General features: G+C 51.6%; 1 protein-coding gene across 3 annotated transcripts in view; it reads left to right on the forward strand.

Annotated features, from left to right (window-relative positions):
- Positions 1–23,737, forward strand: part of DPP3 (dipeptidyl peptidase 3) — a 26,110-nt gene extending 2,373 nt beyond the window's left edge. For 2 of the 3 annotated variants that reach the window (XM_032153547.2, XM_032153548.2), the window contains exons 3-18: positions 2,516–2,605; positions 3,857–3,994; positions 4,591–4,665; positions 5,237–5,330; positions 6,153–6,283; positions 6,394–6,524; positions 6,598–6,656; positions 7,626–7,820; positions 7,969–8,081; positions 8,443–8,535; positions 10,040–10,102; positions 10,199–10,323; positions 10,464–10,584; positions 11,929–12,108; positions 18,977–19,139; positions 23,158–23,737. In XM_032153547.2, the coding sequence (XP_032009438.1) occupies positions 2,516–2,605; positions 3,857–3,994; positions 4,591–4,665; positions 5,237–5,330; positions 6,153–6,283; positions 6,394–6,524; positions 6,598–6,656; positions 7,626–7,820; positions 7,969–8,081; positions 8,443–8,535; positions 10,040–10,102; positions 10,199–10,323; positions 10,464–10,584; positions 11,929–12,108; positions 18,977–19,139; positions 23,158–23,330 (1,944 nt within the window). In that variant the 3' untranslated portion in view covers positions 23,331–23,737. The remainder of the gene's footprint in view (positions 1–2,515; positions 2,606–3,856; positions 3,995–4,590; positions 4,666–5,236; positions 5,331–6,152; positions 6,284–6,393; positions 6,525–6,597; positions 6,657–7,625; positions 7,821–7,968; positions 8,082–8,442; positions 8,536–10,039; positions 10,103–10,198; positions 10,324–10,463; positions 10,585–11,928; positions 12,109–18,976; positions 19,140–23,157) is intronic. The other variant, XM_058438965.1, reaches the window with a different exon arrangement.
- Positions 23,738–24,163: the final 426 nt, after the last annotated feature.

Genomic DNA, 24,163 nt, shown 5'->3' on the forward strand with positions numbered 1-24,163 from the left:
CTTAGTGTTGTGATGACCCACTTAGAACAGTGCCTGACTTCAAGATAAATGATGGCTGCTGTGATTATAACAAAAGAAACTGTGGTGGAGATTCAGGGAAGGCAGAAGAAGGAGTCCAGAGTAGGTATCAGGAGGTCTGAGTTCAGGACCAGTTCTTCTCTACCACACTGTGTGGCCCTGGGCAGAATGTTCTGCCTGTCCCTTGGTTTTTGTTTTTAGATGTATTGGCCAAGTAATACACAAATTCTTAGTGCATTGCAGCAATGCAGAAAGACACAAAAGAAAACACAAAGGTCACTCATTCTCAGTGCCCTCCTCAGAGGTAACCCACTGAGGCTGGTACAGCCTTTTCTTTCTCTCTCTCTTTTTTTTTTTTTTTTTTGTGACAGAGTCTCATTCTGTCACCCAGGCTGGAGTGCAGTGGTGTAATCTTGGCTCACTGCAATCCTCCACCTCCCAGGTTCAAGCACTTCTCATGCCTCAGCCTCCCAAGTAGCTGGAACTACAGGTATGTGCCGCCATGCCGGGCTAATTTTTGTATTTTTAGTAGAGATGGGTTTTCACCATGTTTCCCAGGCTGGTCTTGAACTCCTGGCCTCAAGTGATCCACTTGCCTTAGCCTCCCAAAGTGCTGGGATTACAGGCATGAACCACTGTGCCCGGCCTTGGTTACAGCCTTTTCAATCCCATCTGTGTATTACATACCCTTATGTGTATATGCATGGTGAATCAGTTCCTTATTTTCTCTTTTATAGAAATGAGATAATGTTCTTTTCCTGCTTTGTGTCCTACTTTTTCCACTGAATGCCATGTCTTGGAGAACTTGGAGAATGGGGTACATTTAAATGTACCTCATTCTTTTTTATTGACTGTAAAGCATTCCACAGCAGTGTACACTATAATCAATTTAATCTTCATTGCTGGACATTTAGCTTGTCCTGTTTTTCTTACAAACAGTGCCGTGGTGAGCATACTTGTGCACACATGTGAGGAGGATCTATTTCTAGAAGGAGAACTGCTGGGTCAAAGGCTCTGTACATTTACAATTGACTGATTCTGTTAAGTCATCTTCTAAAAAAGCTTCACTGCATTATATTCCCACCAAGAATGTACGAGAATATGGCCTGTTTTTCTATATGTGAAATAAAGGGATTGGATTGTTTCTCTCTGAGCTGACGTACTGTTTATTCTACCTCTTTTGAACTTTGGGCATTCACTTTCCATCTTGAGGCCTTGGCTTACTCCTTAAAAGAGCTAGTATCTGTGGAAATGTTTATAAATGGAAAGGTGCAACCCAAGCGTTACTATTTTCAGGGAAATTCTTTTTTTTTTTTTTTTTTCTGAGACGAAGTCTTGCTCTGTCACCAGGCTGGAGTGCAGTGGCACAATCTCGGCTCACTGCAACCTCCGACTCCCTGGTTCAAGCGATTCTCCTGCCTCAGCCTCCCGAGTAGCTGGTATTACAGGCATGCGCCACCATGCCCAGCTAATTTTTGTATTTTTAGTAGAGATGGGGTTTCACCATGTTGGCCAGGATGGTCTCCATCTCCTGACCTCGTGATCTGCCTGCCTCGGCCTCCCAGAATGCTTGGGATTACAGGCGTGAGGCACCACGCCCGGCCATTCAGGGGAATTCATATGTTTGCAAGTGGCAGAAACCCAGCTCAAATTGGCTTACATGAAAAGGAGAATTTTTGGGTCACATGATTGAAAAGTCCAGGTCTAGAGGAAGTTTCGGGCATGGCTGGACTCAGGGACTCAGTGCTACCACTGGGATGCAGTCTTCATCTCTCAGCTTGCTTGCTTTTCTCACTCCTGGAGGGGAGCTCCAGGGGTTCCAGGCCTGATGATCCCTGGTGTACAGAGGCTCTTTGCCAATGGGAAATGTCCTGGGTAGCTCTCTTATGCCAGCTTGAGCATTGTGTCCATCCTGTAGCCAAGGATGGTGGTTTCTCAGACTGGCTGAGCCAGGTCACATGCCCACCCCTGGAGCTGGGGGAAGGGAGATCCCCCACCCTCCCACCCACAAAAGGAGGATTGAGGTCTTGTTACCAGAGGAAGATCTGGGGCCAGCAGAAGCCACAGAATAGATAGATGATTAAGGCCTCTCCAGCTCTAACATGTGATGCTTCCGAGGCCAGCTGCCTGACAGGTCAGATGCTGAGGACAGGCTCTGGAGAAAGAGGGAGGTGGTGCTGGAACTGGGCCTTAAAGGACACAGTAGCCTCAGGTGGCTGAGAGGGTGCTGGGGTGGGGAGGGAAAAGGCAGACGAATGCTTGGATGTGTTTGGGAACTGCCCAGAAGATCAGTTAGGCCAGACAACGGGGGTGTGAAAATGGGTCTGTGAAAGTAAGTGTGGGACAGACTGGGGCTTCCCAGGACCTGGGTCCTGCCCACACATTTCCCAGCCTCACCCACACTGGCTCTGCTGGGGCATTCTTATCTCGGGAGGAGGTGTCGCTGGGGTCAGGGAGGCTGTGTTTCCTGGGTCTTTGATTCCTGCCTCCCCCTCAGGCGTTCCTGGTCTATGCCGCGGGTGTCTACTCCAACATGGGCAACTACAAGTCCTTTGGTGACACGAAGTTTGTTCCCAACTTGCCCAAGGTGAGCCAAGGGAGGGTTGGGGAAGGTGGGGATGGGGGCTGGTGGGGTAAGGGTGGAGAATGCAGTAGAAGGAGCCCCAACTGGAGTGTCAGAAGCCCTGAGCAGAGCATGGACCCTGTCGCTTCCACCCTGCATGACTGTGGCTGTCACCAGCCTCACTGGGTGCTGCGGCCTCTTCGTGTATAAAGGAAAAGCACAGCTGTCCCTGACTGCAGATCTGCAGGCCGAACAAGGGCGAGATGTGGAAGTGTTCTGTGAACATTTAGGTACTCTCAAAAATGGAGCTTGTTGGTCATCACCAGGAACAGCGGGAAGTGCTGGGCTGGGGGCATCCCTCCCAGGGTTATGAGGCTTGAGCCTATCTAGGGCAGAGGTGGTTCTTACAGCAGGTATAAGAGCCGGGACTTCAATATGCACACAAGTCACCTGGCAGTCATGCTGACATGCAGCATCTGATTCAGCAGGTCTGTGGTGCACCCAAGATTTGACATTTTTTCTTTGAGACAGGGTCTTGCTCTGTCACCCAAGCTGAAGTGCAGTGGTGTGATCATGACTCACTTCAGCGTCAACCTCCTGGACTCAAGTGATCCTTCTGGCTTAGCCTCCCAAGTAGTTGGGAATATGGGTATGCAGCACCACATCAGCTAAATTTTCTTTTCTTTTCTTTTTTTGAGATAGGGTCTCACTCTGTCACTCAGGCTGGAGGGTAGTGGCACGGACACAGCTCACTGCAGCCTCAACTTCCTAGGCTCAGGTGATCATCCTCAGCTTCCAGAGTAGCTAGTACCACAGATGCCTGCCATCATGACGCCTGGCTAATTTTAAAAATTTTTTGTAGAGACAGAATCCCACTGTGTTACCCAAGCTGGTCTTGAACTCCTGGGCTCAAGCAATCCTCACACCTTGGCCTCCCCAAATGCTAGGATTACAGGCATGAGCCACTGCGTCTAGCCTAATTTTTTTTATTCTTTGTAGAGATGGGGTCTCTCTATGTTGCCCAGGCTTGTCTTAAACTCCTGGCCTCAAGCATGTCTCCCTCCTCTGCCTCGCAAAGTGCTTGGATTATAGGCATGAGCCACCAACACATGGAGGCTTGACATTTCTCAGGCCCTGCCAGTGCTGCTGGTCCACAGACCGCACAACGAGCCAGAGCTGTTAGACCACAGGAGAAGAGCTTGGGAGTGGATAGGGAGGCTCTGGAAGGCAGGTTTGGGTGGTGTGACTGGGCCATTGGCCTCCCTTTCCCTGCAGGAAAAGCTGGAACGGGTGATCCTAGGGAGTGAGGCTGCTCAGCAGCACCCAGAAGAAGTCAGGGGTCTCTGGCAGACTTGCGGGGAGCTTATGTTTTCTCTGGAGCCAAGGCTTCGACACCTCGGGCTGGGGAAGGAGGTGAGGCCCCTGACTCCCCCGAGGGGACAGGCAGCGGAGGGAATCCTTCAAGGCCACCTGGTAAAGAGGGAAGGACACGGGATGGGGAGGCGGTGGGCTCTGCCTCACACTCCTGAGGCAATGCTGCTCCCCACTGCAGGCCTCAGTTTTGTCATCTGTAGAATGGTAAGCAGGTTGGGTCGAATGCTTTCTGAATGCCCTCCCAGATCTGACATTCTGTACACAGGATGCCATGTGCTGATGGAGGGAAGGAGAGGAAAGCTGGAGGTGGAGGGAGCTGAGGAGGGGATGGCAGGGAAGGAGGGGGGTCCCAGGTTTCCCACCTCTGGAGGCCGCATCTGTTGCATGGGATGAGGACCTTGGCAAGCCTTAGGGGTGGGCCAGCCTGAGAGAGGCCTGGGCAGGGCTGCAGCAACACTGGAGATGAGCATCTGTTTGTTTGTTTGTTTTATAACTTTTTCCCCTGGAGGTAGATGGAGGGGTAAGTGGTAGAGGCTGCTGGAAGGAGGGAGGGGCAGAAAGCCTGGGAAGATGGCGTCCCTGCAGCCCTGACCTCGGCCACGCCTCTTTCTCATGTCCCCTCTCTTCCCCAACAGGGAATCACCACCTATTTCTCTGGGAATTGTACCATGGAAGATGCCAAATTGGCCCAAGACTTTCTGGACTCACAGGTTTGGGATTAGGGGAGCTCAAGGTAGCAGAGGTTTGGTGAGATTCCTAGTCCCAGCCCCCTCACAACTGGTGACCACTCCTGGGTCTCTGCTTGACTACTCCCTGCGTACTAGGGAAGGTGCCACCCCTGCCCACCCCAGGCTGTAGAGCCTAATGACAGCCTCAGGGCAGGGCAAAGAACCAGGACCTCAGGCCACAGGGGTGTGAGGCTTTGGGGTCCATCTGTCAGTGGCACTCCCAGTTCAGCCACTCACCAGCCATGTGATCAGTTTCCATGTCTGTGAAGTGGTACCCACCTCCAGTAGCCCTGGGTTCGCAGAGGCCATGCAGTGCCTGGCACAGTGGTTGGAGTCAGTGCTTAGTGGAAGTGCACAGTGTCCCAAGCAGAGCAGGAGAGTCGGCCCTGGGCTGCCCACTCCCACTATCTCCCACTCCTGCTCCCAGCCAACCCAGAAGGCCCAGCCTGCTTTGCCTCCATGCCTTCTCCCCCAGGGGTGATCCATTTTCCTTCCTCCCACCCCACTGCCCTCTCCAGACCTCACTCTCAACCCCTGCCCTGGTCTCTTCTAGAACCTCAGTGCCTACAACACCCGACTCTTCAAAGAGGTCGATGGAGAAGGGAAGCCCCACTATGAGGTGCGGCTGGCTTCTGTGCTTGGCTCAGGTGAGCTTAGCCCCAGGCTTCCCTTCTGCTCCCTCCTGGGCATTTCTCCAGCTCCCTTCTGCTACCGTAACAACTCCTCCTCCCAGTCACCCTCTTGTCTCCCCATGGGACTGTCGATTACATTTGGTATGTGGCTGTCTTTTTAAATCCAATCTGCCACTGGCTATCCACTTAAGCTCTCAGTGCTTTAGTTTCCCATCGGTGGAATGGAAATGATAATTTCCACCTCCTCCCAGAGTTGGAGTGAGGCTTAAAGGAGTTAACACATGGAAAGCACATGTTATGTGATACATATATTTTTGTTTTTTAGTTTTTGGGTTTTGTTTTTGTTTTTTGGTGTTTTGTTTTTTTGTTTTTTGGGGTTTTTTTTGAGATGGAGTCTCTCTCTGTTGCCCAGTCTGGAGTGCAGCAGCACGATCTCAGCTCACTGCAACCACTATCTCCAGGGTTCAAGTGATTCTCCTGCCTCAGCCTCCTGAGTAGCTGGCATTACAGGTGCCTACCACCATGCCCGGCTAATTTTGTATTTTGAGTAGAGACGGGGTTTCACCATGTTGGCCAGACTGGTCACGAACTCCAGACCTCAGGCAATCCGCCCGTCTCAGCCTCCCAAAGTGCTGGGATTACAGGCGTGAGCCACCATGCCCGGCTGATATATATATTTTTGAAGATGAGAGTTTATGCTCATGTCTGTTGGCTACAGGGAGCCATTGAGAATCTTAGAGTGAAAGAGTGCTATGAGGAAAAGCCGGCTGAGGTGTCTTTCTCTGAGTGAGGCCTCTTTCTCCAGCCTTTTCTCTGAGTGACACCTTCTTTCCCCAGAGCCTTCCCTGGACTCCGAGGTGACTTCCAAGCTGAAGAGCTACGAATTCCGGGGAAGCCTTTTCCAGGTGACCCGGGGGGACTACGCGCCCATCCTCCAGAAGGTGGTGGAGCAGCTGGAGAAAGCCAAGGTTGGACTGGCTGCGGGCTGAGGGGTGTGGGCTGAGGACCCCTCTGGGCAGCAGAGCGGGTGTGGAGGTGGGTGGGTGGCCCGAGGCTGACTGACCCCCGCTCAACTCAGGCGTATGCAGCCAACAGCCACCAGGGGCAGATGCTGGCCCAGTATATAGAGAGCTTCACCCAGGGCTCCATCGAGGCCCACAAGAGGGGCTCCCGCTTCTGGATCCAGGACAAAGGCCCCATCGTGGAGAGGTGAGGTGCCAGCTCCACCCCACCTGCCCCCTCCTGCCTGCCCCTCTTCCACCTCTGCCCTTCTCTCCCCCAGTTACATCGGGTTCATCGAGAGCTACCGCGACCCCTTTGGTTCCCGAGGAGAATTTGAAGGTAACTTCCTCAGGGAGGAGGTCAGTCACAGTCCCTTCCCCCACATCCAAGTCCATGTTTCCAGTGTCCCCTGATGGTTCTCCCCACCCCTGCTCAGCCATAACTATAACAATAAGAATGGCCATGGTAAATAAACACCATTTACAATGTATTGGGCACTGTTGGAGGAAGCTTAGCTATATTAACTGATTGAGAGTCCATCATCCCATGAGGATGTTTATCCTCACTTAACAGGTGTGGGCACTGGGGCACAGTTGGGGGGTGGCCCGGGAACCCTGGCTCTGAGCTATTTTGCTGTGCTGCCTCTGGTGTCTGGTCAGGGCACAGGCTCCAGGTAGCCATGTGCCTCCCAAGCCCAGCTTTACCACTCCCAGGCTGTGTGACCTTGGGCCAAATAACCCGACCTCTGAGCACCAATGCGATTAGGATGCAGACTGCTGCACTCAGTGGCTGGAAGCAGGATGGACATTGTGACTGTGGACCTGACCCGGGGCTGTCATCCCAGGCTGGTGGCAGCCTGCCACGGCCCCCACCCCCTTCCCCAGGGGACCCACCTATGCAAGGCAGGGCATCCAGCCTGAGGATTCAGCCACTTCTCTGACTGCCCTAATCCTCCCCAGCCCCTGGATTTAGAAGAGTCTGAGCATCTGCCTGCTAAAGCTGGAGAGATTAGCCTGGGAGGAGAGCACACAGTCTGCTGGGGCTCAGGGGTGAGCCCCTAGACCCACGCCCAGGGAGAAGGGGCAGGCGGCCCAGGGGCCTGAGGGAAAGATGGGTTCGTGCAGCTGCATCTTTCCTGTCCAGGTCCTGACCCAGTAGGGCCCAGGCCTGGGTCACTGCTATGCTCAGCCGCCAGCCCAGGGTGACTGCATACAGTAGGCATTCAGTACATGCATGATGGCTGGAGTACGGTGAAGTGGGAGCCCTCCTGGAACCCTGCCGAGCCACAACCCCCTCCCTCCCCTGCAGGTTTCGTAGCTGTGGTGAACAAGGCCATGAGTGCCAAGTTTGAGCGGCTGGTGGTGAGCGCAGAGCAGCTGCTGAAGGAGCTGCCCTGGCCCCCAGCCTTTGAGAAGGACAAGTTCCTCACCCCAGACTTCACCTCCCTGGATGTTCTCACCTTCGCTGGCTCCGGCATCCCTGCTGGCATCAACATCCCCAACTGTGAGTGTCGCAGGCCCAGCCCCAGAAGCCTCCTTTTAGAGTCGCCCCTCCCTCTCCACACACACACCCTCCACAAACTGCCCTGTGCCTCTTGTCTGTTACCTTTGACCCTCACCTCTTATTTCTGGTCCTTCTCCGCCTTCTCCAGACGATGACCTGAGGCAGACGGAAGGCTTTAAGAACGTGTCGCTGGGCAATGTGCTGGCTGTGGCCTATGCCACGCAGCGGGAGAAGCTCACCTTTCTGGAGGAGGATGACAAGGTGGGCGCCAGCAGTTGGAGGGTCGGGGCTGGGCCTCACCTTCCTCAGCGGACTCGAGAAGGCAGACAGCCCACAGCAGTAGAGAGGAAAGCACACAGCTTCAGTCCTGGCTCTGCCACTTCCCAACCACGTGACCGTGCGGACTTTGGAGCCTCAGTTTCCTCTCGGGTCACACTAGGGAGGCATCCCTCCCTTCCTCCTGGGTTGTTGCAAGGATGAAATGGGCTGTGGGGTGGAGCACAGTTGGCCTTTACCAAGCACATGCACTGAGATGGGTCCATGGCCCAGGGGTGGGGAGGCCGACAGGCTGTATAGCCGGGGCCGGCCAGTGGACAGCGCGGGTCTCTGCTTGTCTTGGCAGGACCTGTACATCCTCTGGAAGGGGCCCTCCTTCGATGTGCAGGTGGGCCTGCATGAGCTGCTGGGCCATGGCAGTGGCAAGCTCTTCGTACAGGTGAGAAGGCAGCGGCCAGCCCTGGCACCCCAGCCTACAGCTCCACTCCCCACAATCTGCCCTACCCAGTGGTGAAGCTGCTCCAGCCTCCGCCCTCAGGGGCTATGGGTTGGGTGGAGAAAATGGCCCCTTAGGCAGAGAAGACCCTGTCTTGCCCTCCTTCAAGATGTCCCAGGAGCTCAGATGCCTGGGTGTAGAGGGCCCTTCAGGACAGTTCAGCTGCTGTTCCCCGCACCAGGAGAAATTGTTTGGCTCAGGCTAAGGAAGCACAGCCTAAGGGCGTGGCTCCAGCAGCCCCAGGACAGACACTTGGGGCAGGGGGCATCTCTGTGTGCTCCCATCTGAGGCAGCAGTGCTGTCTTTGTTTGTGCTGCTGTTCTGTGGAGCCTGGGCTTTTCCAGGTATCGTAGGGAGCCACTTCTCCCCAGAGCAGCCCCTTCCTGCCAGCCGGCCAGAGTGGCTGGAGACCCTTCCACACCTACCCAGGGAATATGGAAACACAGACAACCTTTTATGGGGGGTTGAAAAGCTGATGTAGACCCCAGCATGAAGACGACCAGAAGTGGGGTGAGGTGTAGCCCCTCCCTTCCGAGGGTGGGGTTCTGGGTGGGTCCTGCTTCTCGGGGTGTGGGGCTGCTTCCCTGGATGGGGAAGGGCTGGAACTGGGCCCCAGGGTCAGGAGGATGCACAGAACAGCTGCTGGGACAGCAGCCTGGTGAAACCCCTTGTCCAAACTTTATCCAGGCTGTGTGTGGCCTTGGATAAGTCAGCACCTTCACTGAGCCTCAGTTGGCCCATCTATAAAACGAGATTCCTGACCCCTGCTGTGTGGGCTGTTGTGAGGAGTAAAGGTGAAGACAGTAAGCCCTGACACACCGTAAGCCCTGACAGCAAACAGGTGTTAGTGTTGAGAGACAGTGTCCACAGAAGTTGTGTGCTCTCTGACTCCAGTTTGGGGCTGTTAGGCTCCGAGCCTCAGTTTCCTCATCTGTGAAGTGGGGTGATAGTAACACTGTCCTCGGAAGATGGTTGTGAGGATTAAAAGGATGCTGCGTGAAAGACGCATGGCATGCAGTGGGAGAGTGAGAATGACACCGTGGCCTCCTCTGGCAGTGCCAGGAGCCGGGCCAGAAGCCCGTGGTGGGCACAGCTGGACTGTCTGGCCTACCCATTGGGGCATCTGCCACTGGGGTCTGGAGACACCAGATCTGGGTCCTCACAGGACTTGGTGCAAGTCCTCGACTGTCTGGTCCTCGGTTTTCCTCTCTGTGTGGTGGGCTAGGCAGCTCTGGTTTTCACGCTCCTGATGGCTCTGAGGAGGCAGCCAGCGTCACAGGGCTCAGGGCTGGGCGGGCGTCGGTGTGTGGACGAACCAGCCGCTCCCGCCGCCTGCTCCTGCGCTCCCACTTGCCTTCCTGAGCCACTTTCCGGCCCATGGATTCTGGGGCTGGAGGCCTAGATCCAGCTGGGGGCGCCTTTCCCTCACCCACCCTGTATTCTGCAGGATGAAAAAGGAGCATTCAACTTTGACCAAGAGACAGTGATCAACCCAGAGACGGGCGAGCAGGTGAGGGGGGCCTCAGCGGAGCCCCAGGGTGCTGGGAGGGTGGGCACAGGTGGGGCAATGGCCACCCTAAGCCTGACAGTGGAGCTCCTTTTCCAGATTCAGAGCTGGTATCGGAGCGGGGAGACCTGGGACAGCAAGTTCAGCACCATCGCCTCCAGCTACGAAGAGTGCCGGGCTGAGAGCGTGGGTCTCTACCTCTGTCTCCACCCCCAAGTGCTGGAGTAAGAGCAGCAGGGCCGAGGGGTGGGCTGTCCTGGTGCAGTGGCCAGTCCTGGGGGCGTGGAGGGTGGGTGGTGGCGGCCCGTGGGATGGAGACAGGGCAGCCTCTGACCATCCTGCCACCTGCCTGCCCCTCTCACAGGATCTTTGGCTTTGAGGGGGCTGATGCGGAGGACGTGATCTACGTGAACTGGCTCAACATGGTTCGGGCCGGGCTGCTCGCTCTGGAGTTCTACACACCTGAGGCCTCCAACTGGCGACAGGTAGGGCCTGGGTGGAGCCGCCTGGAGGCAGAAGGGAGCCTGCAGTGGGCGCCAAGATCAGGGTGCAAGGATGGGACCACTGTACCTTTAAGGCAGATGAACTGGGTTTAATGCCAGACTCCACTGTTTGGGGGGCAAGTCACATCACTCTTGTGAGCCCCAGAGTTCCTCTCTGTGAAAAGGGAGTAGGACTCTCCCCAGCCACCATTTCACAGTGAATCAGATGAGGTGACTTTATTAGGACTCCTTGCAGTTGACGCACTCTGTGCCACACACAATTCTAAGCGCCCTCCATGAATTAACTACCCCAGGAGGTAGGTGCTATTGTTACCCTCATTTTAGAGATGAGGAAGTTGAGGCACAAGGAGATGAAGCAACTTGCCACTAAGTGGCAGAGCCAGGATTCGCATCCATACAGTGCCTCCAGGGCCATTCGGTGCCACGGCTCAGTTATGTGTCCTTTGGATATGGGGTAAGCAATAGAAACTTTTTTGTTTGTTTTTGTTTTTTTGAGACGAAGTCTCGCTCTGTCACCAGGCTGGAGTGCAGTGGCGTGATCTTGGCTCACTGCAACCTCCGCCTCCCGGGTTCAAGCAATTCTCCTGCCTCAGCCTCCCGAGTAGCTGGGACTAGAGGCGCACCACCACACCCGGCTAATTTTTTGTACTTTTTTAGTAGAGACAGGGTTTCACCATGTTAGCCAGGATGGTCTCGATCTCCTGACCTCGTGATCCACCCGCCTCAGCCTCCCAAAGTGCTGGGATTACAGGCGTGAACCACCGCACCCCACCAGCAATAGAAACGTTTTGACAAAATCAAATAGGTGTGGTTTGAGGAGGCGATGTGATGTCATTCAGGGTCCAGAAATGTGGGGTCTGAGTCCTGGCTCTTCCTTTATTAGCTGTGTGCCCCTAAGGAAGTCCCTTTACCTCTCTGGGCCTCTGTTTTATCATCTGTAAACTGGGGATAATGATGCCTACTTGGTTCGCCTTTTGAGCACAAACAAGGTTGTGGAGGAGAAAGTGTTTGGGGACCCTGGAGGGGGTAGCTGCTGTCCTCAGTGGGGGATCTGGAGCAGCAGGGATCACGGTGGGTGACAGGGGAGCATGGGCACCAGGTCCCGCCTGGAAATGGCCTCCCTGTCTCCTAGGGCAGCCTGCCCTCTCTGTGAGAAGAGGAAGGAGGAAGCATTTGAGGGGAGGAGAATAAGCAGAAAAGGACCCACAGGGTGGGGGAGAATGACAATAACAGTTGCCAGTTAATGGGCAACTGGGACCAAGGACCAAGCCTAGGACTAAGCACTTGATAGGGGATACAAATGCTATCTTTCCCTCGCCCCGGCAGGCCCATATGCAGGCCCGGTTTGTGATCCTGAGAGTCTTGCTGGAGGCTGGCGAGGGACTCGTTACCATCACTCCCACCACAGGCGCCGATGGGCGCCCAGATGCCCGGGTCCGCCTCGACCGCAGCAAGATCCGGTCTGTGGGCAAGCCTGCTCTAGAGCGCTTCCTGCGGAGACTTCAGGTAAGCAAAGGCCTCTCGCCTGGATGGGCCCCTGCCAACCTCTCCAGGGGCACTGAGTGTTACCAAGCACGGAGAATAAGCTGTGAGCAGTTTCTTATGCTGCAGTGAGGAAAGGTAGCCAGTAAACATGTAAGCGCACCAGGTGCCTCACACCTGTCATTCCAGCACTGTGGGAGGCCGAGGAGGGCGGATCACTTGAGCTCAGGAGTTGGAGACTAGCCTGGGCAACATGGCAAAACCTCATCTCTACAAAAAATACAAAAATTAGCCAGGCATGGTAGTGCGCACCTGTAGTTCCAGCTACTCCGGAGGCAGAAGTGGGAGGATCACTTGAGCCTGAGGGGTCGAGGCTGCAGTAAGCCATGATTGCACCACTACACTCCAGCCTGCGTGACACAGTGAGACCCTCTCTAAAAAAAAAAAAAAAGAATAAGGACATCTTTTATTTATTTGTTTGTTTATTTATTTGACAGAGTTTTGCTCTTGTTGCCCAGGCTGGAGTGCAATGGCGTGATCTCGGCTCACCGTAACTTCCTTCTCCCGTGTTCAAGCGATTTTCCTGCCTCAACCTCCCGAGTAGCTGCGATTATAGACTTCCGCCACCACGCCCGGCTAATTTTTGTATTTTTAGTAGAGACAGAGTTTCACCATGTTGGCCAGGCTTGTCTTGAACTCCTGACCTCAGGTGATCCACACACCTTGACCTCCCAAAGTGCTGGGATTACAGGTGTGAGGCACCGTGCCCAGCCAGGACATCTTTTAAGAATGAAGGACATTTTTGGACAAACAAAAACAGTTTACCATTAATAAACCCTCAGTAACAACACTTCTACAGGATATAATTTAGGAAAAAGAAACAGCCCCAGAGAGAAGGTTTGATAAGCCATAAGAAATATGGCTGAGTGATGCTGAGAGTAAATATACAATATGAACTTTGTACACCAATAAAAATGCTCAATTTGCCTGGCGTGATGGCTCATACCTGTAAACCCAGAACTTTGAGAGGCTAGATTCTTTGAGTCTAGGAGTTCAAGACCAGCCTGGGCAACATAGTGAGACCTCATCTCTACAAAAAATTTTAAAAATAGCCAAGTGTGGTGATGCACGCCTGTGGTCACAGCCACACAGGAGGCTGAGATGGGAGGATCACTTGAGCATGGGAGGTAGAGGCTACAGTGAGCCCTGATCGCCACTGCACTCTAGCCTGGGTGACAGAGCTAGATTCTGTCTCTAAAAGAAAAAGAAAAGATAACATATTAATCAAAAGTTACCATAAGGAAGGTGTCAAGTCTTACACTAGGTGCCGGGCACGGTGGCTCGCGCCTGTAATCCCAGCACTTTGGGAGGCCGAGGCAGGTGGATCATGAGGTCAGCAGTTTGAGACCAGCCTGACCAACATGGTGAAACCCCGTCTCTACTAAAAATACAAAAAAATTACCTGGGCGTGGTGGCTGGCGCCTGTAATCCCAGCTACTTGGGAGGTTGAGGCAGGAGAATCTCTTCAAACCGGAAGGCGGAGGTTGCAGTGAGCCGAGATCGCGCCACTGCACTCTAGCCTTGGCAACGAGAGCAAAACTCCGCCTCAAAAAAAAAAAAAAGTCTTACACTAGGATAGGATATTTACAACACATATGGTTAGGCCCCGCTTATCCACAGTTTTGCTTTCTGCGGCTGCAGTTAGCCACAGTAAAATACAACAAGATATTTTTAGGCTGGGTGTGGTGGTTCACACCTGTAATCCCAGCACTTTGGGAGGCCCAGACAGGCTGATCACCTGAGGTCAGGAGTTCAAGACCAGCCTGGCCAATATGGTGAAGCCCTATCTCTACTAAAAATACAAAAATTAGCTGGGCGTGGTGGCAGGCGCCTGTAATCCCAGCCACTCAGGAGGCTGAGGCATGAGAATCGCTTGAATCTGGGAGTTGGAGGTTGCAGTGAGCCAAGATTGTGCCACTGCCCTCCTGCTTGGGTGACAGAGCGAAATGCTGCCTCAAAAAGAAAAAAAAAGATATTTTGAGAGAGAGGCTATATTCACCAACTTTTATTGCGTTATTTTGTTACAGGTGTTCTATTTTATTAGTAGTTATTGTTAATCTCTTCCTGTGTCTAATTTATAAATTAAACTTTCTCATAGGTATGTATGTATGGTAAAAAAAAACAGTGTATATATAGGGCCCTGTACTGTCCATGGCTTCAGGCATCCACTACATGGTCTTGGAACATATGCTCCATGGATATGTGGGGACTACTGTACTAACAAAGGGTTCATATCTAAAATAGATAAAGAACTTTTCAGCCGAGCACAATCGCTCACACCTGTAATCCCAGCACTTTGGGAGGCCAAGGCAGACAGATCACTTGAGGTAAGGAGTTCAAGACCAGCCTGGCCAACATGGTGAAACCCATCTCTACCAAAAACGTAAAAAATTAGCCAGGCGTATTGGCAGGTGCCTGTAATCCCAGCTACTCAGGAGGCTAAGGCAGGAGAATCGCTCAAACCTGGAAGGTGGAGGTTGCGGTGAGCCAAGATCATGCCACTGCACTCCATCATGGGCAGTACAGCAAGACTCCATTTCAAAAAATAAAGAAAGAAAAAACTTTTTTAAAAAAGTGAAGGAGAAAAGATAACCCAACAGAAAATAAGCAAAAATGAACAGAAGAGAAAAATGAATAGCCCTTGACCAACTAAGGGAAGATGCTCAACCTCGTTAGTAATTAGGCAACCTCAACCTAAACTGCGTAAGTTACAATTGGTACCCCTCAGCATGGCAGAAATTAACAACTGCCAGCATCCACTTAGTAGACTGAGCAATGAGGACTGCCATCCACTGCTTTTGGAAGGCTGAATTACATACGAATTTTAAGAAACAGCAGCGTCATCTCTTAAAGTTGAGCACTCCTGTCACCGACACAGAATCAGTTCTGGAAAAACTTGCATCTGTTCATCAGGAGACATACAGGGATGTTCGCAGCAGCAGTATTAGCAAAAACCACCGGCCGGGTGCAGTGGCTCACGCCTGTAATCCCAGCACTTTGGGAGGCCAAAGCGGGCAGATCACCTGAGGTCAGGAGTTTCAGACCAGCCTGGTTAACATGGTGAAACCCCATCTCTACTAAAAGTACAAAAACGCTGGGCATGGTGGCCCACACCTGTAATCCCAGCACTTTGGGAGGCCCAGGCGGGCAGATCACCTGAGGTTAGGAGTTCAAGACCAGCCTGGCCAACATGGTGAAACCCCTTCTCTACTAAAAATAAAACATTAGACAGGTATGGTGGCATTTGCCTGTAGTCCCAGCTATTCGGGAGGCTGAGGCAGGAGAATCGCTTGAACCAGGAGGTGGAGGTTGCAGTGAGCCGAGATCGTGCCACTGAACTCCAGCCCAAGCGACAGAGTGAGACTCTGTCTCAAAAAGAAAAAAAAAAAAAGTGCAAAAAAATTAGCCAGGCGTGGTGGTGCATCCTGTACTCCAAGCTACTCAGGAAGCTGAGACAAGAGAATCACTTGAACCCGGGAGGTAGGGATTGCAGTGAGCCAAGATCGTGCCACTGCACTCCAGCCTGGGCAACAAGAGTGAAAATTATGTCTCAAAAAAAAAAAAAAAGCACCAAATTACACATCAACAATAGAGGAGATGAAGTTGTGTGTTTATAATTAAAAGACTACATACACATCAGTGAGAAGGGGAACTATAGCTGAATGTTTTAGCACAAATGAATCTCAAACATAATCCAAGCAGAAAAAGAAAATCACAATGTATACAGTTCAAAACCGGCCGGGCATGGTGGCCCACCCCTGTAATCCCAGCACTTGGGAGGCTGAGGCGGGAGGATCACCTGAGGTCAGGAGTTCGAGACCAGCCTGTCCAACATGGTGAAACCCCATATCTACTAAAAATACAAAAGTTAGGTGGGCATGGTGGCGGGTGCCTGTAGTTCCAGCTACAGAGGAGGCTGAGGCAGGAGGATCACTTGAACCTGGGAGGTGGAGGTTTCAGTGAGCTGATATTCTGCCACTGCACTCCAGCCTGGGTAACAGACCGAGACTCTGTCTCCAAAAAAAAAAACAGGCAAGAACTTAATATCTTAATATGTGATTGAGAGTAAAACTCAGGGAAAGCAAGAGAATTTTTTTAAAAAGTACAATATTGGCTGGGCACAGTGGCTCATGCCTGTAATCCCAGCACTTTGGGAGGCCAAGATGGGCCGATCATGAGGTCAAACGACGAGACCATCCTGGCCAACATGGTGAAACCCCGTCTCTACTAAAAATACAAAAATTAGCTGGGCGTGGTGGTGCACACCTGTAGTCCCAGCTACTCAGGAGGCTGAGGCAGAAGAATTGCTTGAACTTGGGAGGTGGAGGTTGCAGTGAGCCGAGATCGCGCCACTGCACTCCAGCCTGGCAACAGAGAGACTCCATCTCAAAAAAAAAAAAAGTACAATGTCAAGGATAGTGGTTTCTTTAGATGGGGACAGCCACAGAGTGCCGTCAAGCAGAAGCAGCTGAACTAATTCTGAGGTGAGGTGGGAGTTGTATGAGTGTCTGGTTTTTTTTGTTTGTTTGTTTTTGATGGGAGTCTCGCTCTGTCCCCCAGGCTGGAATGCAGTGGCAAGTTCCTGGCTTATTGCAGCCTCTTCCTCCTGAGTTCAAGAGATTCTCCTGCCTCAGCCTCCTGAGTAGCTGGGATTACAGGCACATGCCACCACGCCCAGCTAATTTTTTGTATTTTTTTTTTTTTTTTTTGAGACCAAGTCTCACCCTGTCGCCCAGGCTGGAGTGCAGTGGCGTGATCTCGGCTCACTGCAAGCTCCACCTCCCAGGTTCACGTCATTCTCCTGCCTCATGAGTAGCTGGGACTACAGGCGCCCGCCTGGCTAATTTTTTGTATTTTTTAGTAGAGACGGGGTTTCACCCCGTGTTAGCCAGGATGGTCTCGATCTCCTGACCTCGTGATCCACCCGCCTCGGCCTCTGAAAGTGCTGGGATTACAGGCATGAGCCACCACACCCAGCCATTTTTAGTAGAAATGGGGTTTCACAGTGTTAGCCAGGATGGTCTTGATCTACTGACCTCATGATCCGCCCACCTCGTCCTCCCAAAGTGCTGGGATTACAGGCATGAGCCACCGTGCCCAGCCCGAGTGTCTGTGTTAATATTCTTTACGGTATACATACTGTATCTTGTATGTGTAAGAAATGTTTTATTTTATTTTTATTTTATTTATTATTTTTTTGAGATGGAGTCTCACTTTGTCACCCAGGCTGGAGTGCAATGGTCCAATCTTGGCTCGCTGCATCCATCACCTCCTGGGTTCAAGCGATTCTCCCACCTCAGCTTCCTGAATAGCTGGGACTACAGGCGCCGCCATCAAACCTGGCTAGTTTTTGTATTTTTGTAGAGACAGGGTTTCACCATGTTGGCCAAGCTGGTCTTGAACTCCTGACCTCAGGTGATCCGCCTGCCTCGGCCTCCCAAAGTGCTGGGATTACAGGTGTGAGCCACCGCGCCCAGCCAGAAATGTTTTATTTTATAAAGGGTAATGGTCATACCTGCCTTGTCTACATGTCAAATGAGATAATCAAACGAGAAACATTAGCTTTAATTTTGTGGGCATTTACTCTATGCTAATCATTGATCTGTGTTTCTCACTCAGCACAGTAACACTGTGAGAGAGCAGAACTATTCCTGTTTAGAGATAACAGCTCAGAGTGGCTTAGTAATTTGTCCAAGGTTACACTGCCTGTAAGTGACAGGGCCCAGCATTTTGCAGTGTCTTAGTCTGTTTTGTGCTGTTGTAACACACCAAAATACCAGAGGCTGGGTGGTTTATAAAGAACAGAAATTGGCCAGGCATGGTGGCTCACGCCTGTAATCCCAGCACTTTGGGAGGCCGGGGCAGGGTGGATCTCGAGGTCAGGAGATGGAGACCATCCTGGCTAACATGGTGAAACCCCGTCTCTACTAAAAATACAAAAAATTAGCCAGGTGTGGTGGCACATGCCTGTAGTCCCAGCTACTCGGGAGGCTGAGGTAGGAGAATGGCTTGAACCTGGGAGGCAGAGGTTGCAGTGAGCCAAGATTGCGCCATTGCACTCTAGGCTGGGTGACAGAGTGAGACTCTGTCTCAAAAAAAAAAAAGAACACAAATTTATTTCTGACAGTTCTGGATGTGGGGAAGTCCAAGATCAAGGCACCAGCTGGTTCATTGTCTGGTGAAGGCTGCTCTCCCCTTCCATCCAAGATGATACCTTGTTGACGAATTATTTGGAGGAGAGGAATGGAAGGAATGCTGTGGCCTCACATGGTGGAAGGCAAAATGGCAACAGGGCCAAACAGGCATGAAGCCTGTTTTCCTTTTTCTTTCTTTCTTTTCTTTTTTTAGAGACGAGACGGGGTCTCACTATGTTAACCAGGCTGGTCTCAAACTCCTGAGCTCAAGCAATCCTCTCACCTCAGCCTCCCCAAGTGCCCAGGATTGCAGGCATGAGCCACCATGGCTGGCCTTTTTTTTTTTTTTTTTTTCCATAGAGATATGGTCTTGCCATATTGCCCAGGCTGGTCTCAAACTCCTGGGCTCAAGTGATCCCCTGCCCGCTTCTCCCAAAGTACTAAGATTACAGGTGTGAGCCACCACACCCAGCCTGAAGCCTCTTTTATAAGGGCCTTAATCTCATTCACGAGCAAGGAGCCTTAATGGTTAAGTTGAAACTTAACCATAAGTTTCAACACCAGAATTTTGGAGGGGACACATTCAAACCATAGCACAGACTGTCCAGGGCTGACCACAATCAGCTGTGGCCTGTGGCAGAGCCCTGTGGACACCAGGTAAGTGCCCATCCTAGACATTTACTCCATCCTTCCCACAGGTGCTGAAGTCCACAGGGGATGTGGCCGGAGGGCGGGTCCTGTACGAGGGGTATGCGGCGGTCACTGATGCGCCCCCCGAGTGCTTCCTCACCCTCAGGGACACGGTGCTGCTGCGTAAGGAATCTCGGAAGCTCATCGTTCAGCCCAACACTCGCCTTGAAGGTAATGGACTCTTGAGCTCCCTTGATGACCACACAGGGCCCTCTGGGAAGAAATAAGAACCCATCCCAGGGCTCAGGTAGAGCAGCCTGGGATGGCCCTTCCCTTTCTGCCAAGGTCCTTCCCATGCCTAATCTTGGTATCTGTCACCACCCACCACCCCCCTCCCAACACACACACAGTCATGCAAGTTGTAAGACAGTGACAGAGATTTGAAGAAGACCACAAGAGCAGGGGATAGCAGAACATGCAGACTTAGGGGGAAGCCAGGCGTTCGTACCAAAGAATTAGACCTGTTGGGTACCCAGGCCGGGGGTCAGGTGAGGAGGGAGCTGGGACCCAGCAAGCCTAGTGAAACCCAGGGGACGGTGTGACTTGGTCACATCCGGGATGATGATCAACAGCTGCATCATCCCACTTCCTTCTCAAGCGAAAATTCCAGAGCCTAGCCCTGGACACACAGTGCTTGTATCTTTTGTGTTCAAACCCCCTGGGGTTCCAGCCCCTTACTGCCTTCACTTTCCTCTCACCCCTTGACTCATCTTTCCTGCTACTTGTCACTTGACATACCTAAGACGATGTGTGTTATGGAGTGGTTAGAGCACCAGCTTCAGAACTGCCCTGTGACCTTGGCCTAGTCACTTGACATTTCTAGACTTTGGTGTCTTCATTCATAAAGCCAGTGTGGACTGCTTGCTGATATTATAGTGAACCTGAATTCCTTCTTAGAGTTTCTAAGTGCTTTCTGGGGATTAACCTTTTTAATCCTTGCAGTAGCCCAATAAGGTAGGTATTGTTGTTACTCCATTTTACAGGTAAGGAAACTGAGGCATAGAGAGTAATTTGCACAAGGCTTATGCCTTTTTAGTGGAGGAGCCAAGAGTCAAATTAAGAGTGGTTGAGTCAGGCATGGTGGCCCCTGCCTGTAGTCCCAGCTACTTGAAAGAGTGAGGTAGGAGGATCACTTGAGCACAGGAGTTCAAAGCTACAGAGCAAGACCTCAACTCTTTAAAAAAAAAAAAAAGCATTGTCCTGGGCAGTTGTGAGGGTTACATAGAATAATATTTGTAAAAAGTCATTACCTATTATTGGTGAGGAAAAAGCATTTATTTATTTGATTTTGGGGTGGGGTTTTTGTTTTTGTTTTTGTTTTTGTTTTGTTTTGAGATGGAGTCTCACTCTGTTGCTCAGGCTGGAGTGTAGTGGCACAATCTCGGCTCACTGCAACCTCCGCCTCTGGGGTTCAAGCGATTCTCCTGCCCCAGCCTCCCGAGTAGCTGGGATAACAGGCGCCCGCCACCACACCCAGCTAATTTTTGTATTTTTTTTTAGTAGAGATGGGGTTTTACTATGTTAGCTAGGCTTGCTCTGGAACTCCTGACCTCAAGTGATCTTCCCACCTCAGCCTCACAAAGTGCTGGGATTACAGGCGTGAGCCACCACGCCCAGCTGGAAAAAGCATTTATTAAGACACTCATTCTAGATGCTTTTCCATGCCCTCCAGAGGCTTCCTGGGATTTGGCCCCAACACTTGCCAGCCTCACCACCTCTTCTCTGGCATATTGTACTCCAGGCTCCCGACCTTTCTGTTTCTTCTACCCACTGAGCTCGCTCCACTCCTATAGCCTTTCAATAGGCTGTTCTTGCTGCTTGGCATGATCTTCCTCCAGATCTTTGCCTGTCTGGTTCTTTTTGTCCTTCAGCTCCTTGTAAAATGGCACCCTGTGAGAGAGGTTGTCTCTGACCCCTCAACCTAAAGTAACTGCTTCGGTCCCTCTCTGTTCTGCCACCCAGTTTCATTTTCTTCAAGTGCCCATCACGCTTGCCCATTTTCTTGGTGGTCACATCTCATGATGGGAGGAGCAGCATACCCCAGTGCCTCATGCACAGCCTGGCACACTGGAGTTGCTCAGTGACTGTCAAATGAGTGCATTAATAAATCATGCCAGCCACATGGACAGTACTATCAATTGCTTTGATGTGTCCAGCCCTGTGCGAGCCATGCAGGAGCCACTAGGGATCTGGAGGTGATCACAGCTCACTGGGGATGGTAAGATATGGAGATAAATAATCATACAAGGGGGCCGGGCGCGGTGGCTCACGCCTGTAATCCCAGCACTTCAGGAGGCCGAGGCAGGTGGATCATGAGGTCAGGAGATTGAGACCATCCTGGCTAACACGGTGAAACCCCGTGTCTACTAAAAATACAAAAATTAGCCAGGCATGGTTGCAGGCGCCTGTAGTCCCAGCTACTCAGGAGGCTGAGGCAGGAGAATGGCCTGAACCCGGGAGGCAGAGCTTGCAGTGAGCTGAGATCACGCCACTGCACTCCAGCCTGGGCAACAGAGTGAGACTCCATCTCAAAAATAATAATAATCATCATCATCATCGTCATACAAGGGAAGTGTTAATGAGTGGCCAAAACATATAAACAGAACTCTGAACACTTAGAGGAGGGAAGATCGCATCCATCTTCAAGAGTATCTGGGAATGTTCTGGGGAGGAAGTGGTGGTTCCCACTAGATCTGAAGAACAGGTTGGATTTTCAAAGGCTGTGATGGTGGTACACTGTAGAAACTCTTTTTTTTTTCTTTTTCTTTTTTTTTTTTGAGGCGGAGTCTCATTCTGTCCCGCAGGCAGTGGTGAGATCTTGGCTCACTGCAAGCTCCACCTCCCGAGTCAAACAATTCTCTGGCCTCAGCCTCCCGAAAAGCTGGGATTACAGGCACCCACCACCATGCCCGGCTAATTTTGTATTTTTAGTAGAGATGGGGTTTCACCATGTTGGCCAGGCTAATCTCGAACTCCTGACCTCAAGTGATCCACCCGCCTCAGCCTACCAAACTGCTGGGATTACAGGTGTGAGCCACCACACCCAGCCAGGTCACTGTAAAAGCTTTCTATGGATTAACTCCTAACAACACAGAGAGAAATGGTTATTATCCTCATTTTTCAGCTGGAAAATGAGGCACAGAAGGGCTGTGTATTTGCCTGCGGTCACACAGCTGTTGGGTAGCAGAGCCAGAACTTGAACTCCAGAGCTTGTGCTCTTTGCTGCTGTACAGCTTGCGATGTCATGGAACGTGACAAGGTGCAGAGAGAGGGTAGAGCAGTTGAAGTGTGTTTGAGGGCAGTGCTTCCCGAGATTATTCAGGGGACCCTCAGAACAGCCCATTTAACAAATCAGTAAACAGGTTTGGAGATAATGATGCCATGGTGGCTAGCATTTGTTGAGCACCCCCTCAATGTGTGACTATATCATCACTGCAGCTCCTTTACAGATGAGGAGACTGAAGCTTGGGAGGTGCAAAACTTGCCCCAGGTCCCACAGTAGACAGATGAAGTCGTTGCTGGACTGTGAGCTTCAGGACACCAAGGACTGTATCTGTTTCACCTAGTGTGGCACCTGGTGTCTTTTATTATTTATTTATTTATTTATTTATTTATTTATTTATTTATTTATTTATTTATTTATTTTTGAGGTGGAATCTCACTGTCACCCAGGCTGGAGTGCAGTGGCATGATCTCTGCTCACCGCAACCTCTGCCACCCTGGTTCAAGCGATTCTCCAGCCTCAGCCTCCTGAGTAGCTGGGACTACGGGCCCATTCCACCACGCCCAGCTAATTTTTTTTGTATGTTTAGTATAGACAGTGTTTCATCATGTTGGCCAAGCTGGTCTCAAACTCCCGACCTCAGGTGATCCTCTCGCCTCAGCCTGCCAAGGTGCTGGGATTACAGGCATGAGCCACCATGCCCAGCCTAAATCTTTATTTGATTGACTGAATGAACGAAAGCAGCAATGCATTTAATACTCCCCCTGTAGTATTTCCTTCCTCACAGGGTTACTGTAAAGAGTAAATTAAGTAATTAACCTAAAATGTAGAGCACAGGTTTTTTTTTGGCAGAGCTCAGTTAGAAACAGCTGCTGCTGTAATTGTGATTATTAAGACTATTATGATGATTCAGTTTCCCTATTCAGACCTTTCCCTGCTGCTGTTTTCTCTGCATCTCCTCCCCAGGCTCAGACGTGCAGCTTCTGGAATACGAGGCCTCAGCTGCTGGCCTCATCCGATCCTTCTCCGAGCGTTTCCCAGAGGACGGACCCGAGTTGGAGGAGATCCTCACACAGCTGGCCACAGCCGATGCCCGATTCTGGAAGGGCCCCAGTGAGGCCCCATCTGGCCAAGCTTGAGGAATATGTGTGGCCTCTCCCCCAACTCCGTCAAACCAAGGCTGCAAGTGGCCCTCCATTCGTGTGTGTATTTAGGGGCTGGGGAGGGGGAGGGGCAGGAGCTTGGACCTTCGTACTACCTCAGCTGAGGGTGATGACACTAACCCCTTCCATTTGTCAGCACTTTCCAGCCTGCCAAGTGCTTCCCCTCTGTGATCTCATTTCATCTGCACTGCCATATGTGGAATGAGCAAGACAGGGCTTACCATCTTGTCTACCAGATGAGGAAATGGCAGTTCTGAGAGGTCACTGGTCTAGATCCCGCAGGTGGCACGTGACAGCTAGGGTTCAAAACGTTCTCACCAAATCCAATGCTCCTCACATATTAATTTTATAACCAGACAAATAAATATTAGAGACAACTACCATCTTTGCGGCGTGTGTGGCTCCTCCTTGCCTTTGCCTGTCTTCTCATTTGCTCCCAGCAGAGTGATGGGCTCAAGGCCTGGGGAGGGGGCAAGGAGGGTCATTTTTAGCCTCCCTTCCACAACAGGATGTTGACATTATCTCTAGATGAGGATACGCAGTCACAGAGCTGAACATAGCACAATTTTTGCAGCTCTCCTTTGTGGCATTCCTTGCATTTTTAAATGTTCTGGGGCCGGGCACAGTGGCTCACGCCTGTAATCCCAGCACTTTGGGAGGCCGAGGCGAGCAGATCACGAGGTCAGGAGTTCGAGACCAGCCTGGCCAATATGGTGAACCCAAGTCTCTACTAAAAAAAAAATTACCTGGGCATGGTGGCACGCACCTGTAATCCCAGCTACTCGGGAGGCTGAGGCAGGAGAATCCCT

The sequence above is a fragment of the Hylobates moloch genome, unplaced genomic scaffold, assembly GCF_009828535.3.
Source record: "Hylobates moloch isolate HMO894 unplaced genomic scaffold, HMol_V3 SCAFFOLD_5, whole genome shotgun sequence".
Classification (NCBI taxonomy): domain Eukaryota; kingdom Metazoa; phylum Chordata; class Mammalia; order Primates; family Hylobatidae; genus Hylobates; species Hylobates moloch.